The sequence below is a fragment of the Coenobita brevimanus genome, chromosome 24 (assembly GCF_032717465.1).
Source record: "Coenobita brevimanus isolate Jiangsu-jjx chromosome 24, ASM3271746v2, whole genome shotgun sequence".
NCBI lineage: Eukaryota > Metazoa > Arthropoda > Malacostraca > Decapoda > Coenobitidae > Coenobita > Coenobita brevimanus.
The window spans coordinates 7,506,189-7,522,422 of record NC_136977.1 but is presented as its reverse complement, the minus strand read 5'-3'; the positions used below and the strand labels follow the sequence as shown (position 1 = coordinate 7,522,422).

At 39.8% G+C, this 16,234-nt stretch overlaps 1 protein-coding gene across 1 annotated transcript in view; it reads left to right on the top strand.

The window, feature by feature from the left end:
• LOC145393486 (uncharacterized) overlaps nucleotides 1–16,234 on the top strand; it is a 281,432-nt gene that overhangs the window by 54,275 nt on the left and 210,923 nt on the right. The window contains exons 8-11 of the mRNA XM_080267606.1: nucleotides 4,637–4,706; nucleotides 5,986–6,021; nucleotides 9,000–9,132; nucleotides 11,918–11,950. Coding sequence (XP_080123732.1) covers nucleotides 4,637–4,706; nucleotides 5,986–6,021; nucleotides 9,000–9,132; nucleotides 11,918–11,950 — 272 coding nt within the window. The remainder of the gene's footprint in view (nucleotides 1–4,636; nucleotides 4,707–5,985; nucleotides 6,022–8,999; nucleotides 9,133–11,917; nucleotides 11,951–16,234) is intronic.

Here is a 16,234-nt window from a genome sequence, read left to right as displayed (position 1 = left end):
AGGGTAATGAGGTGCAATGTACACAATCAATCGCTAAGGGACAGGTGACACGAAATCTCCGAAGTCACTTCGACTTTAAACCACACCCCACCAACTGACCTCACTTTACCTCAGCTACAGACAAGCCTCTTTATAAGTCAAAACGGTGTTCCAAAATATCACAACTCCTTCCATATACCGGTATTGTAAACTTAGCAGAATCTAGTATATCGACTTTATCAGCAGGTATCAATGAAACTTTAATCCTTTGACTCCAGGTAACGTCCTTTCACTTTGTTCCTGCTGCTGTCTAACGATTTCCTTCAACACTGGAAAGGCCTCTCATATTCAAGGGTTTATTAGGGCTGTATAAAAATCCATCCAGTTCGAAATTTATCCTAAGCTGAATAAAACTTTCACGAGAAAGAATAAAACGATAAAGATATCCCCAGGGTGAATGGGTTTATGCATTTTTTATTTAATCTTGTAAGAGTGTATATATATATATATATATATCATCATCATCAGCCGTTTGAGTATCCACTGCAGGACCGGCCTATCCCGACCGAAATCGGGACGATACAACCAATGTATCTCTACCAAGTGGCTTAGGCTGTCTGGTAGAGATTGTATGTAAGGTGAGAAGTGCTTGTAAGTGTAATTGTAGTGTTGGAGTGGCTTTGGATGTGTGTGTAGTCTGTGAACCAAGTGTAATCGGCCCGCGCAAGCCGACTGGGTGCAAGCATACTTTACAGTAAGCGACACTGGTTCAACCACAGCACCCCTTGTGTCCGCCAATGCAGTACGTGGCCGGGTGAACACTCCCAAAGTTTATTACCCTGGCGGGGCGCGAACCCTGGTCCACCCGTGTACGAAACGCACACTCTACCACTGTACCACAGAGGCTCCATATATATATATATATATATATATATATATATATATATATATATATATATATATAGATATATATATATATATATATATATATATATATATATATATATATATATATATATATATATATATATATATATATATATATATATATATATATATATATATATATATATATATATATATATATATATATATATATATATACACACACACACACACACACACACACACACATATATGGCTTATAAGGAGGCGGCGCAGTAACCACATAACCTTCACTTTCCTGATCTACCAGATGACCCGCCGACATGTCGTAAAAATACCCCCGCTAATACCAATACACCAGTCCTGTATGAGACAGCCCTAGCATGTATTCAATATGGACGGTGGGTGTTAGCGCCGAAGTGGTGACATGTGGAGGTGTAGGAGGACTACTGGGCCTTGGGATAGGTGAGTGCCCCCAAGAAATAGGCCCTGAGCCTTTGCCCAGAGTCGGACACGTAAAAAAAAAAAAAAAAAAAAAAAAAAAAAAAAAAAACTCGCTTCATTTTACTGAATTTCGAGTGTACTTCACCAAATCCAGTGTGACCTCACCTAATTCTGCCTAAAGTTATTCTTACATCCTCTCCTCATTTTCCATCACCTGTCCTCACCTTACCTAACGACATATAACCTCACTTGTGTTCCTATGAACTCGGTGATTTAAACCAGTTGTGTTCTGATTTAGTGTATGCAAATATTTTTCTTCCCACTGACTACACGTGTAATCACTTAACCTCACCTTACCGCATCACACCTGAGTTGTCTAACTTGACATTTAAAAACTGTCCTATTCAGTTCTGACAAACGTATGACTTTTTTGTTTCTTCCTAACTACTGTCCATATTAAAGCAACTTACAGTACTTCAAAGCAGTTCGCCATAAGCATACTGTGCAGTCTAGTAACAGCTTCTAAAACCAGCTTCATTAGTCAACTTAGTTTTGTACTCATATATCATAAAATAGAGCCATTAGTCTATTTTGCTTCCTGCTAGCAGGATAATTAGATGACATACTTCTCTCCAGTTCATTTATTTCAAATGATAACTATTCTAGCATTACACGTTCACATACAGAGCTGCTATCACTGCGCAATTAGTGCAATATTTATTAGCGTTTATTTAATTATTCAGGTAACATGTGCCAGAATTGTTTCTCTAGTGTGTGTGTGTGTGTGTGTGTGTGTGTGTGTGTGTGTGTGTGTGTGTGTGTGTGTGTGTGTGTGTGTGTGTGTGTGTGTGTGTGTGTGTTACGTCTACCAGTGATTAAGATACGAGCACTTGCCTACTCTGTCAATACAGACTGTACGTCTTATATGTCAAAGACCCGATCTAGAATTCTGTTTGTGTATACAAAACAGGACTGCCAATAACTTGGTCTGTGTATATATTAGTTTCCGGTGTGTCTGTGTGTTCCTGGTTATTATTTGTAGATGTTTTAAAAAAGTGTTCTCTGTAAAGAGCATAACTTTTGTACTTAACCTTTTCACTACTGAACAAAATGATAAATAATGGCCTTAATAATAATACCTGATTCATAATACCAATGGATTGGAGAGGGACGCCTTCACGTGGTGGCACCGCTGCCTGGTTATACAATCGTCCCTCAGCTTCCTCCCTCTCCCCCCAAAAATGTATGGTGGACTGCAGGAAATTGGAAGCTTCAGCCTACAGTCCACCCTGTTCACATTTAGATGAACCATGGACAACAACAACAATCACAAGCCGTAGCAGTGAGAGGGTTAAGTGTGTGAGTTTTGCCGAGTGTCCAGCCCAATTTGTCTTTGTCACGCTTCATTATTTTTACGTTCTGTCCTGTCTTTCATGCTGCCATGTCTAGGATAAACTGAAAATATTCAAACTGATGAAACTCAAAGGATTCAAGGTAAGATCTACATTCACCCCAAGTAATCTGCTGCCATACTGTGCTGCCGCTTTTCATGGATATTTGTGTTTGTGTTACCCTTACTGCAAGGACTGGTGAAGCCTTGTGATATTTTTTAGACAGTCCTTCTTCCCTTGCATCTGTATCACTTTCTACACTGTTTTTTCAGATGATCTATAGCTGTGCTTGTAGTTGGCCATCTTTATTTTAAACAGAAAAATATCTCCAAGCACTCTCTTATCACCAACTTTTCTATTTGTGAAATGTTTTTCATCCTGTATAGTGTTTCATTAAAGATTCTGCCCTGTACTTCTGGCCATTCCTCGTATTAATCCCTCCCAGTGGTCATTCTAAGATTCCCGTTGTGAAGTTATGGTACTAAGGGGATCTATAATTCTGTCATATATGCCTTAAGTAGAAAGTATTTAGTACTAAGTGCCTCAAAACTTGTTTATCTGCAGGTCACTATCTTCATGGTACTGTCCAGTCGCAAGTGTTGGTCAAATCTGTTTAATTTACATCTCTTTATATTTCACTTGCAAAAAAAAAAAATTTATTCTGTGAGAATCATGACTGCCCTGTAATGGCTCCTTGAAACTTATCCTTCCTACCCAACTGGATCAGTACAAAGATCTTACTCATCGCTCCAGAAAATACTGCTCTCACCAACATTACTCGCTTGAGCGCTTGGTCGCTTAGGCAAATGATTTTGAACATCCTGCTGAATACACTTTGTCTTTCCCTATCTCTCATATTATTTAATTAAGAGTAATGCTTCACAGTTTGATCACACAGTGACCTTAGTAAAGCCTCTTATTGAACCATCGTACCTTTGTGTGACGTCGAATTTATCTATGCCATATTATTCTTTAGGATTTTCTACCAACTGATTTCCTGTTTTTCTGGAAGAAGTTTTCTCTGCAGAAACATTAGCTGTGTCTTTACTATTTTTTTGTTGTCAAAATGTCACTCAGGCATTTCTGTGTCAAACAATAAGCTTTGATTCCTGCTTGTGCCATATCTTATAGATGAGCAACCTTCCTGCTATGACTGTTTTTAGCATTCCTTTCCAACATAAGCAGAGCATTCTTGTAACTCCTTACTTCTGTTTCCTGCTCTCCTTATACAAAGATTATTATTGCCTTATACCCTCAGTAAGCGCCAGGAAAATGCTTGTTATATATCTTGAATATTTTAACTGAGAAAGTCACAGCACTGCACATATTCTGATAACCATATATCTCATATACAGTAGCCTCCACGTGTATAAACAGGTTAATTACGCTGCATCATGTGCAAGCCTTTTTTTTTTTAATGGTACTGTAGTACAATAAACCCTTTACATAATAAACCAACTGAGGGAAGAGTGGATCGCGAAATCTGAAACTTCGTTAAATCCGGTATTCGATATCTACGAACCCAGGTTCTCTATACTGTACACGTACCCTAGTTCGCCAGATACATTACAGCAGGGTACGTCAGTACTGTGTGCATATTTATATACTATAAAACATTAATCCGTAAATCAATAATAAATAACTGTTCAGTAAGACACTAATAAAGTAAATAGCAGAGTGGCAGTGGAACTGTTACTGTAATGCAGGGAAGAACTAGAATGATGCCACTGGTCAGTAGGTCGGCTGTATCTGCAACATAGTATATACCAAATCTTATCCGGTGGATACATGAAAAGATGTGTTCTATTGGTGCACAGCTGGAATCACCTTTTTTACACAATATCCATCATTAATGTTCTTGTATGCTCTTTTATGGATTGTATCAGTTACTCCTTTATGCACATGTTCACCAATTAATCAGTGCGTTCTCTCGGTAGGGGGTGAAATCTGAGCACCAAGGGGAGTGGTACAGAAGAATGTTCGACTCACTGCACAAAATCAGAGATGGTGAGTGGCTGGAGCAGAGTTGTGTTGCCTGCCCGAATGTTAAGATAATGCCTGTGAATGGTGTGACCTGTGCTGTATGTCACAATGGCAGTGTTAAGCTATGTACGGGCAAGTCACCCCAGTGAGGGCAAATGAGATTTTTATAATGGATATTCAATAGCCAAAGAACTTGCCCACACTGTAATATTACTGCATTATACAATATTGTTACTTTGTTGAGTACATATATATATTTTAAGTAAACATAACATCTGACATTCACACCATATAGGCAAATTGGACTGCTATATTATAAGGAAGATGGCAAGCTTAAAAAGTGTGCGTGAGTGCAGAATGCTGCTTGCAAGAGAAGCATGTGAATGAGTTGTGCTGCCTGGGTAAGCTGGAGGTTTGGGACTAGGTAGTCACACAGGACAGTAGATCTGGCTCATACTACTGTCATGTCAGTGTGTGACTGTGTGTGCTTGTGCATGGTATTATGTACTATACTCATAAGTACAATATATTTTTCTGTATCCATCTGTTACACAGAGATACATTGTTATTTGAATTATGCTACATAGACCAAACTGTTATATACTACAGCACCTCACCAATTATTAAAGCAGCGTAATTTGGAATAGAGACCACTGGTTTCAACATTTAACTATCACCTTAAATATACTGGTTTAATTTCTGGCGAGGTACAAACTAATTGGAGTGTAACATATGGCACTCTGCGTAGCTTACTTGCATACTGTACAGATTTTTGCCTTGCAATACACTTATCAATTCAAGGGCACTGTTGCATATACACTCTTATCAAGTTCCATTAAGTGTGCAGTTTCATGTCCTAACATTTGCTGTGTTTACAATATTCAACCCAAGTAGCAGAGTTAGGTTTTCTAGAGTGATGTATTATTAAGGTGTGCTAGAACCAAATTAGCAGAGTTAGTGCCTAGATTCAACTGTATAGTCTTGATTTGTGACTCCTGTACTCCTCTTACTCCCTCTCCTTTTATGGGTCGCATTTTAAGTGGCTTCGGAGGTGTAACACATCTTCCTTAGCGATTTACTCTGCACATTACACCTCAATATCCTCTTGTATGTTACTGATGCAAAATAATGTCGATACGATATAAATAACATACAAGAGACACTTAGGGTGTAATACGCAAAATAAATCGCTATGGAAGAAGTGCTACGAAGCCTCCTACGCCACATAGAATACAGCTCCTGTCTCTCTCTCCCCCCTACAAGGAACCTTTATTGCTAAGTCTCCTCTCTGTTGTGATTTCAGACGAACACATCATCGTCAAATACAAAATGCCCAAAGGTACAGGAATACAGGTTCAGAGTTTAATGTTGAAATAAATGATTCTATTATCGTAGTGGCTTTAATTTGCTTGTCAGTTCTGGGGAAGGCTAAATAAAATCCACTGTTGGGTATTTGTGGTTCCTCTTAGTGATTCTTTTGCTTGATCAGTACGGTTTTCCTGATATACAGTTCTGTTCTATGTATTCAGTCTTGGCTTTCCTGTCTATAGTGTTAGTACATTGTCTTACTGTCTCATATATGTATATATTTCATTTTCTTATACTTTTGATTTCTGTCTAACCCACTGTCCTATTCATTTTTCTAGGCACTGTTCAAAAAGTACGAAAGTGTCATTTTGACATTTTTAAAACTACTTTTGTATACTGTATACGCTATTGTCAGTTACTTTCATTGTAAAAAATACTTTGTTAGTATTGTGGTATGTCTCAGTTTTTCTATTTCATTTCAGTTTCCAATCAATTTTTGCATTGTGATCAGCTCATTGTTACAAAGGAATTGAATTTCTTCCTCCCACCCTCATAATATCGCTCATCAGATCTGACCCAATCTGGCTAACTCTTTTCTCTCTCCCACCCCGTTCCTACCCCAGAGACCCCAGGGGCTAGATTCAGACAAAACAAAGGTATTATTCCGAGGCTGGAGAAATTCACGTTGCTTCTGCTAAGTTACTTTAGGCCTTTTGTCTCTCTTGCACGTCCACGCTCGGGGCTGTATTTCTAGGTGGCATGGGAGACTTTGTAACACCTCTTCCTTAGCGATTTATTTTGCGTATTACACTTAGCATTCGATTTTCTGCTATTTATAACGCTTTAGTATCGACCAAGTTTGCATCAATTACATACAAGAGGCTAATGAGAAGTAATGTCCAAAATAAATCGCCAAGAAATAGGTGTTAAGGTACAAAATCCCCAAACCCACTTAAAATATAACCCTACGTCTAACTCAGCCGGTAAATATGCTGCTGCGGATCTTAGCTTAGCTGTCTTATAGCTTATGGTTCACTCAGCGCTTTTACAATCATTTACAGCTATTTTTTCTAGATTAGAGCTAATATAACCATTTTACTTACAGGGAGTTCCACTAATTATTTACAAGATTTTACGCAGGGTGAATGCATTTGTCCGCTTCATATACCAAATTTGCACTTTATGAAAACAGATTTAACCGTGGGATGATTGCAGATGTCACTCACGGCTGAAACACATTTATTACCTATCACTGTTTTGTGGTCAACAGTTTATGCGTGAGTTACATCTGGAAACACCCGGCGGAATGGGACCGTGGTTTTTATGCATTTTTAATAATTTTATAAGGATAACAAAAGCATAATATCCTGGCACACTGATCGGGGCCAAGGGAAAATGGTGTATGATGCTACGGAATGTCTAGATTTAAGTACAATTTTACTTTTATCTTACACAACTAAAATGAATTAGTAACAGTGTATTCTTATGTTTTTGGGAAGGCCAGTATATTAACTAACTCCATTTTGTCTTTCTTAATATTGAAAAGACAGAACCCACACCCAATACCTCAGCATGATCCACCCCTAAAGGAAAGACAATACGACAAAATGTGGAAATATTTGGGATTTTTTTACGTCCTCAAGAAGTTATTTCCCCTCATTCCCAACCTACCAGCATGCCTGAGCCTCCACCGACCCCTGTCTGATCACAGGAAAACAAACTACTGACATTTTTACTTGATTTACGTGATTTGCATAATACTGTGAAAAATTAACCCCTCCACTCAGATACTGTAGATGTTCAGTTGATTTTGGCTGAGGAACGGACGATTATTTTGCAGCTTAGGAAAGACCTCTAGTAGCTACTGAAGGGATTTATTACTACGCCTGTATTTCACCCCTCCAATTCGGAATGTCTCTCCTAGGCTGATTAAAATCGTCTGGAGGTAGCAATAATAATAATAATAATAATAATGATAATAATGAAAAACCGTCATCTGAGTGAAGTGGTTAAGGGGTGCCATAACTGTGGTCTTGGTGGTTCCAGAAATTAGGGCCTGATTCGACTAAGTAAAAGTAGCAAATATCCTGCATATGCTATAAATAAGAGATACATAACTTAAGTTATACATTTAGACATATCAATCATCTTTCCTTTGTAGATTAATGATTCAAAATTAAGTTAGAAATACTGAATCGCCAGTTTAGGATCAGCAGTAATTGCTTTTTTTCTCCCACCCGCCTCTCCTGATCCCCTCATCCCTCAACACTCCTCTCGTCCTCTTTCCACATCTCCTGCCATTTGCACCATCTGTTTCCTTCTGTGACTTCTCTTTCTAACCTCTCTCTCCCTTCTCACCCTCGCCCCTCAACACTTCTCACCCTTTTTCCAATTCTACTGTCGCACTATTTACTTCTCTCTCATTTCTCATACCTCTCCTTTTTCACTGACTTTTTTTTTTTTTTTTAACTGTTACCGTCTCCCTCTTCCTTTCCACCACATCCAATTCTGCTCTGCTCCCTTTTCTTTATGTTCTCCAATCCATTATCTAACCTCCCTTCCAAATCTTTTCTTTTATATTTATTTCTATGCCATCTTCTCGCTCCTCCCCTTCGTTCCTCTTTTCGTATCCTTTCATCCCTATTTCTTACCTCTCCTCTTCCTCTGTTTCAATCTTCTCTTATTCTCTCCTTCCACCTGTACTCCATATCTTCCCTCTTCCTCTTATTCACTCCTCCCTTTTCGTATCGTTTCATCTATATTTCTTATTTTCCCTCTTCCCCCTTTTCACTCCTTGCTCGTCCTAACACTCCATCCCTATTTTCAATCATCCCTCATCCTTTTCTCCACTCCTCTCATTTCTCTCTCTCACTACTCTTTCCGTCCTCCCATCTCTATCTTCCCTCTTCCTCCCCCCTCCCGTCTCTCCTTTCCCATATCCCTTCTTCTCTTTTTCCCCTCTCCTCCTACTCCTCTCTCCCCTTTCCTTTCCTCCCCCCCCCCTCACAGCGAGGTACGGAGGCTACATGTCTGAGCCAGAGGGGTACGACTCTGATGCGGGGTCGTCTCGCTACGCCACCCTGGACCACCGGCGACCCCTGCACCATTACCAGGCCGATCCCATGTCAGCCAGCCTTCCCAGGTGAGTACAGGGATAGGGTGAAGAGGGAGGGGAGGGAACAGGGGTAGAGAAGGAGGGGAGGGAACGAGAGGGAGGGGAGGGAACAGGGGTAGAGAGGGAGGGGAGGGAACAGGGGTAGAGAGGGAGGGGAGGGAACAGAAACAGAGAGGGAGGAAATGGAACATGATGAAAGGAAGAATGGAGAGGGAGAAGAGGATAAGGAGGAAAAAAGTGAAAAAGGGAGAAGGAAAGGGATTATCATGGGAAACAGGAAGAAGAATAAAAGTAAATACCAGTGAGATGGGGGAGGAATCAGACAGGAAAAGAAAAGTGGACAGGGTGACTGGAGTGGGGGGAAACAAGGGAACAATAGGAAAAAGGTCAAAGAACAGGATAATGGGGGAGAAAAGGTAGAAAAGGGAGAGGAGTTAAGGAAGGGAACGTAAAGAGAGAACAAAACTGAGAGCATATTTGGGGATAAAGGTAGAGATGGAAAAGGAACATGAGAGACGATATAATGTTGTTCCATCATTTCATCTTCCTCCACACAGTCCAATTTTTCTCGCCATTTTTCACATTTCCCTTTATGTCACCACTGCAAGTATGAATTCTGCACTGTGTACCTGAGTAGTGTGTGCCTCATCGTTCATAATAATTAAAATTCAGTACAGTAGAAGTTGAAGCACAGTTTTCTTACATAATAATTGCCTTATTTTCATTTATGTTCTGCTTGGATTTATTAATGTACAGTACTATAATTACTTTGATTTTAGTAGCTTTGATTACCTAGAAATGTTGTTATTACAGTATATGACTGTTTTATATTTTGTGTATTTGTGGCTTCTTGAGTGTATGCTAGAGTTCTGTAGTTTGGATTTTGAAACGTTTGATCTTATGCACTGTAACGTAGTTTTGTGACTGGGGTGTGTGAGCGTGAAGAGGTGCATTGTGTGTGTGTGTGTGTGTGTGTGTGTGTGTGTGTGTGTGTGTGTGTGTGTGTGTGTGTGTGTGTGTGTGTGTGTGTGTGTGTGTGTGTGTGTGTGTGTGTGTGTGTGTGGAGAGAGAGAGAGAGAGAGAGAGAGAGAGAGAGAGAGAGAGAGAGAGAGATTGTTATAGTTAAATGCGTATGAATGTCTTTGTATATCTCTTTGTGTATGTGAAATTTTGTGGGATTTATTTCTGTTTGTGTGAGACTGAAATTGTGTATGTAACTGTGTAACTTTGTATGTGAAAGTACGTGCATGATTAAATGAACATGTGTGTGTGTGTGTGTGTGTGTGTGTGTGTGTGTGTGTGTGTGTGTGTGTGTGTGTGTGTGTGTGTGTGTGTGACCTGACTGTATACGACTTTATGTTTGGGAAGACATAAGCGTTACTGTGTGTGTGTGTGTGTGTGTGTGTGTGTGTGTGTGTGTGTGTGTGTGTGTGTGTGTGTGTGTGTGTGTGTGTGTGTGTGTGTGCGTGCGTGCGTGCGTGCGTGCGTGCGTGCGTGCGTGCGTGCACACGTGTGTGTGTGTGTGTGTGTGTGTGTGTGTGTGTGTGTGTGTGTGTGTGTGTGTGTGTGTGTGTGTGTACTATGCAGCCTCACTCACTCCTACATACACACATGACTGTACCGGTTAATAAATGTTGACTAACTAATTAATTGGCAAATTGGGTGTCTAGTTGGATTAATAATAACGTGACAGACTGATTGACAGACTCGGTGCCTAACTATACAATGATGGCGACTGACTGACTGACTGGCTGACTGACTGACTGACTGACTGACTGACTGACTAACTGACTGACTGACTGACAGGGTATTCAAAAGAGTCAGTGGCAAATTAAGAGTGGCTGATCAATCGATAAATAATATGGTGACTGCCTTGATAACTATACTTGAAGATACAAACGACTTAACACTAAGCAATGATTGTCAGTGTTTAGTTCGTTAAAGGTTAGTTAGGGACTAGTTTATTGATAATCTGACTTCTTAATCAGTAGTATACTGATGACATAACTTCAGACTTATGATGAGTAACTATTGATACTTAACTGAGTGCTGACGAAATTTATGATGGGTATTGATGATTAACGGCGACACTTGCATAAAACTTAATTCTTAGGTCTTAGAAACATCTAATGGCGAGTAAAATAGCCTGACGTTAGAATGGGTATATAATATATATATATATATATATATATATATATATATATATATATATATATATATATATATATATATGTCGTCCTCCTAGGTTGATGGTTTAACACTTAACCCTCTGACTCTCGCGGGTTTGAGTGGGATGTATGAAGTCGTATGGCGTTAAGTGGAAGAGAATGCAAAACTGATCGCATAAGTCTAAATTTTAGCCTTTTTGCTGCAGTGGGTTTTCTTGGTCAGATTATAATCATCTGACGTTAGCTGAGAAAAAAAAATGCAAAGTTTGTGTTTCTCAGCCAAGACTTTAATACTGATTTTCGACAACAAATTCGTAAACAACAACTATAAACAGAATCTCTTGCTGACTTGCTGACGACTGAAACCTGACGAAGTGATACGAATTATCTGACTTTGTAACTTAACTAAGAGAGTAATATGGCTGATTTGACTTAAACTGAAACCTGGCTGACTGAGAGACTGACATGACTGACTGGCTGCCTGCATGTTCTGACTGTTGACGGTACGAGCTGAGCGCACCGCCGTCAACTGTGTAGTCACGCCTGTACTGTATACCGTGGTGGTGACTGCGTGTGCTTGCGAGGTGAGTGACAGGTGAGTGCGTTGCATGACCCTCACTCACACACTCACCTTCTGCCTACAGGGACTGCCTCATCGACCTCGACCCTTATAGCAGGTAGGTGACATTTTTTTTTTATCTCCTACTCTACCTTCTCCCATTGTTTATCTTTTTTTTATCACGTCGTCAGTCTGTTTGTTTATATGTATAATTCCAGTTCATGAGACACGTAAGTATTAAGCTTCAATCTATCTTTTACTATCACGTCCCTTGACTATATATATCTTTATCTATAATATGTGGCGTCATGTATTATTATTCTGTCAATATTTCCATCACCACATCCTGACGAGTGATTTTTATTTACCTGTCAACGTCACGCCTAATTTCCCTGACAGGTAAGTACGGTTTCACAATTCATTTCATCGCTTCATTTGCATACGATTATACATCTATGGCTTTTTGTTTCGTCTTTTGGGCACATACTGTCTTCCATCTGTGGGATAAAATTAAACGACTCTATAGGTGAACTGGGGGGATTACAGCCTTCATTAACTTATTCATCATGCTACAGTTCTCCAAAGCTGAAAATAACCATCTGGAGAAACAAGAACAAGTAAAAAAAAAAAATCGTCCCTATATACAAGACTTATACAATTTATTATTTGGCACAATTGTCCGTTAATTTGAAGGACCACTGGCTCGGTCAAGTTCGCCGCGGTGATTGTGTTATTTTGTCGAGGTGTAACCCATTGTTCTCTGTGTATTATCAGTGTTATTTATTATCCATGGACACTGGTGTTGTGGTAGGAAATATGGCGCGTAATTTCCAAAGACTTTTTAAAATTTAGTTTATTGAGTCCTACATTGTGACAGGGAACTTTTTTTTTTTTTTAAATTAACGCTCTATTGTTGTGAACATTTTTCTTCCATTCTGTCTAAAGAAATAAAAGGCAATACTAATCTACCCTCATAATGAAGGGATGTTTCCTATGAAAATTGTGTTAGGTCATAAACGTTTTGTAATTAATACACAAATTCTTCCTTATACAAACTATTACCAATCTAAATAGCTAGGCAAACTTGGAGTGGCTGAGGAAATACATGTGGTCAGTATATAGATGTATACTGTACATATACCTAAGGGAATACTGAGGTTGCGGGGAAGAGGGATGGAATGGAAATGTTCGAGAGGTGCAGGGGTGTGAAAATGAAAGCGAGGGAGAAAGGCTATCCATCACCTTACATCCAATCTGTCTGCCGCCTTCCTACCTCTATCCCTTCTCTTTTTCCCTCCTATATTCCTCCCTTCGTTCCTTCCTAAATTGCTGGAGTTCCATCTTCTTATTTTCAATCATTCACTTCTTCCTATATCCTTTCCTTCTCTACTTTCAAAACTTCTACATGCCCTCGTTCGTATATTTCTATCTACCCTCCTTCTTACATTCTCTACATCTCTTCTTCCTAAATTCCTGCAAACCTCCATATACTGTATTCCTTCCTCGCCTTTCTATCATCCTTAATTTACTTCTACCAATATCCACTATTCCTCCTTCCTTTATTATTCAATTCCTTCTTTATTTTTCCACAGTAAAAACATTTACCCTTTTCCCTATTGCCTTCACCTCTCCTCCCAGTTACCTCGTTTGTATCTTCTCTTCCTTCACTCCGTTCTCTGTTATAACCAATTTTTTCTTATATACAACTTTCTGGTCTCCCGCTTCCAATCAGAATTCATCATAGCCTCCACCCTTCCTTTGCTCAGCCTCTCTCACACCCTTCCTCTTACACATCCCTCCCATCTTCCCACGACTATAATTAAAATTATTTTCTCTTCCCATCTCCTTCCTCTGTCTCTTGCCCACGTTCTTAAACACACACCTCTTCTCTTCCCTATTTTCATCATTCCCCTTCCTTCACCTTCCCTTCCTAACCTATTCTCTCTCTACACACTCACCTTCCCTTCCCCATCTCTCTTCTTATCTCTCTTTCACCTTCCCCATCTTACCTATCCTCAATCTGCACTCCCTTCTTCTCTTCCCAACCTCTCCTATTACCTCTCTTTAACCTTTCCCACCTTACCTATCCTCACTCTGCACTCCCTCCTTTCCTTCCCCACTTCTCTTCTTACCTCTCCTTCACCTTCCCTACCTGACCAATCCTCGCTCTGCATTTTCTCCTTCCCTTCTATGTCTCCCTCCTTCCCTTGTCTACGTTCTCTACCACGACTCTCCTCTGTTACCCATCCTGACTATCCACACTCTCCTTCCCTTCATGCGCCATCCCTACCTTGCTACAGTACCATAAACTTTTCCCCAGTCCCACTCTCTCCACCCTCACCCTCCCACACATCTCCTATCCTTTCTCTTTTTCCTCTCTCTTCCACACATTCCCTTTCTCTTTTCCTCACTCTTCCAGACATCCAGTTTCTCTTCTTCTTTTCTTTCCCACACACTTCCTTTCTCTTTTTCCCTCTCTTACAGACATCCCCTTTCTCTTCCACACATCTCCTTTCTCTTTTTCCTTTCTCTCCCACACGTTTTCTTTCCTCCCTCCCCAACTTTCTCCCTCACACACACACTCTCTCCCTTTCTCTCTTGTCTTCCTACTCCCTCCCCTCCTTCTCTCCTTCCCTCCCTGTCTCCCTCTCGCCTCGCTCCGTCCCCTCCACCCATTGTCTCCATTCGATATCCATTGTCTGATTCCTCATTGTCACCACTACCGCCCTTACAAACCAGTTCTCTTTATCGTCTATTTTTTTTTTCATTCTTTAACTTTCCATTTCCAAACCTTTATCGCCAAATTACGTCATTATTTTCCTACTTTCCATTATATTTATACCTTTTAGTTTCCGATCATTATTATTTTTTACTTCCTGTTTCTCATTTTTAATGGCCAAATTTCATCATTTTCTTCTTTAAGCTTCTATTTTTTTGTTATTATTATGGTTATTATCATTTTTTTACCTTTTTACGGTAGTAAAAATTAATCACTATTTCTTAGTTTCGAGTTCTAAACTTTACGAGCAAAATATCGTTATTATTTTCTTGATTTTAATTAAGTTACTCAAATTTCATCCCTTTTTTTTTTCATTTCTAAACTAAATTTCACTCATGCACTGTCGTTATATGTGTTTATTTTTTTTTCCTGAGTAGGTATTCAAGGACGATGTAATGAGCATGTACAGCATTACATACCATTACCTCCCATTACAAGTGCTAAGTGCTTATTACTACTTAATTTATGAGAATTTTGGTGCTGTGTGTTCAATTTCTCACACTTCTTACCCCTTCTCTTTCTCTCATTTCATCATTCTCTCTCTCTCTCTCTCTCTCTCTTTTCATGATTCTCCCTTCCTCACCCTCCTCCCCAGTTCTCTCCATTCTCCTTGTTTTCTCTCCCACTTTTCCTTCCTAACTTTTTCCTCAACTGTTTTGTTTCTTACTGCTCCACCCCCTCTCTCTATTTACCTGTCTATCTATCTCGTTGCTCTCACCTTCCCCCCTTTCAGTTCCTCTTTTGTCTTTCCTTCCCTTTCTCTCCCTAGTTCCAATACATTCTCTCCCCTTCCTCATTCCCCTATCTTTTTTCTTCTTCCCCCTACGTCCCATTCATCATTCCTTCCTCTCTCTCAGCTCCCCTTTCATCTCCTACACTTAATAACCTCTTCATCATCCCTTCTCCTTCCCTCCTTCCTTCATTTCCTTCTTACTCTTTCTCCCCCTTTCAAGACCCATTCTCTTCTTTCACTCCCAGCAGTTTGCTCTCTCTCTCTCTCTCTCTCTCTCTCTCTCTCTCTCTCTCTCTCTCTCTCTCTCTCTCTCTCTCTCCACTTATTCTCTGACATGAACTAACAATCATGTAAGCCATCCACCCTCACTCCACATCCTGCTCCACGTAGTAACAACATCCACCCACACATCCGCCTTCCACAATTATCCACATAACCACCAGCCATCCACACAATATGCCATTTAACTTTCCATGCATAAAAGCTCGTACAATTTTTTTCACACACCCATCACCATCCACCACCCTTCCACCTACACGACTGGGCATCCACATTTCATCAACATGGTATCCACATCCTCCGCTTTACTCATGCAACCTCGTACCAATTTTCCAGTTAGTTATCACTCCCTATCCTTCTCCCATTCGCACGGCCAATCAGCTGTATGTATGTGTGTATGTAGCCTATGTATGCACTGAATATACTCGTATGTATGTATGTATATATTTGTACGAGCAGCAAGCATTTTTTAAATCAAGGACTGAGAGTTTCAAATCCAATGGGATCGTGGTTAAATATAGTTCACATATTTTATATTCATGATTCCCAATTCCCTATAAGGGGCTGATGACCTATATGCTGTCCTCGGTATTATAGTTAGGACCATTTTA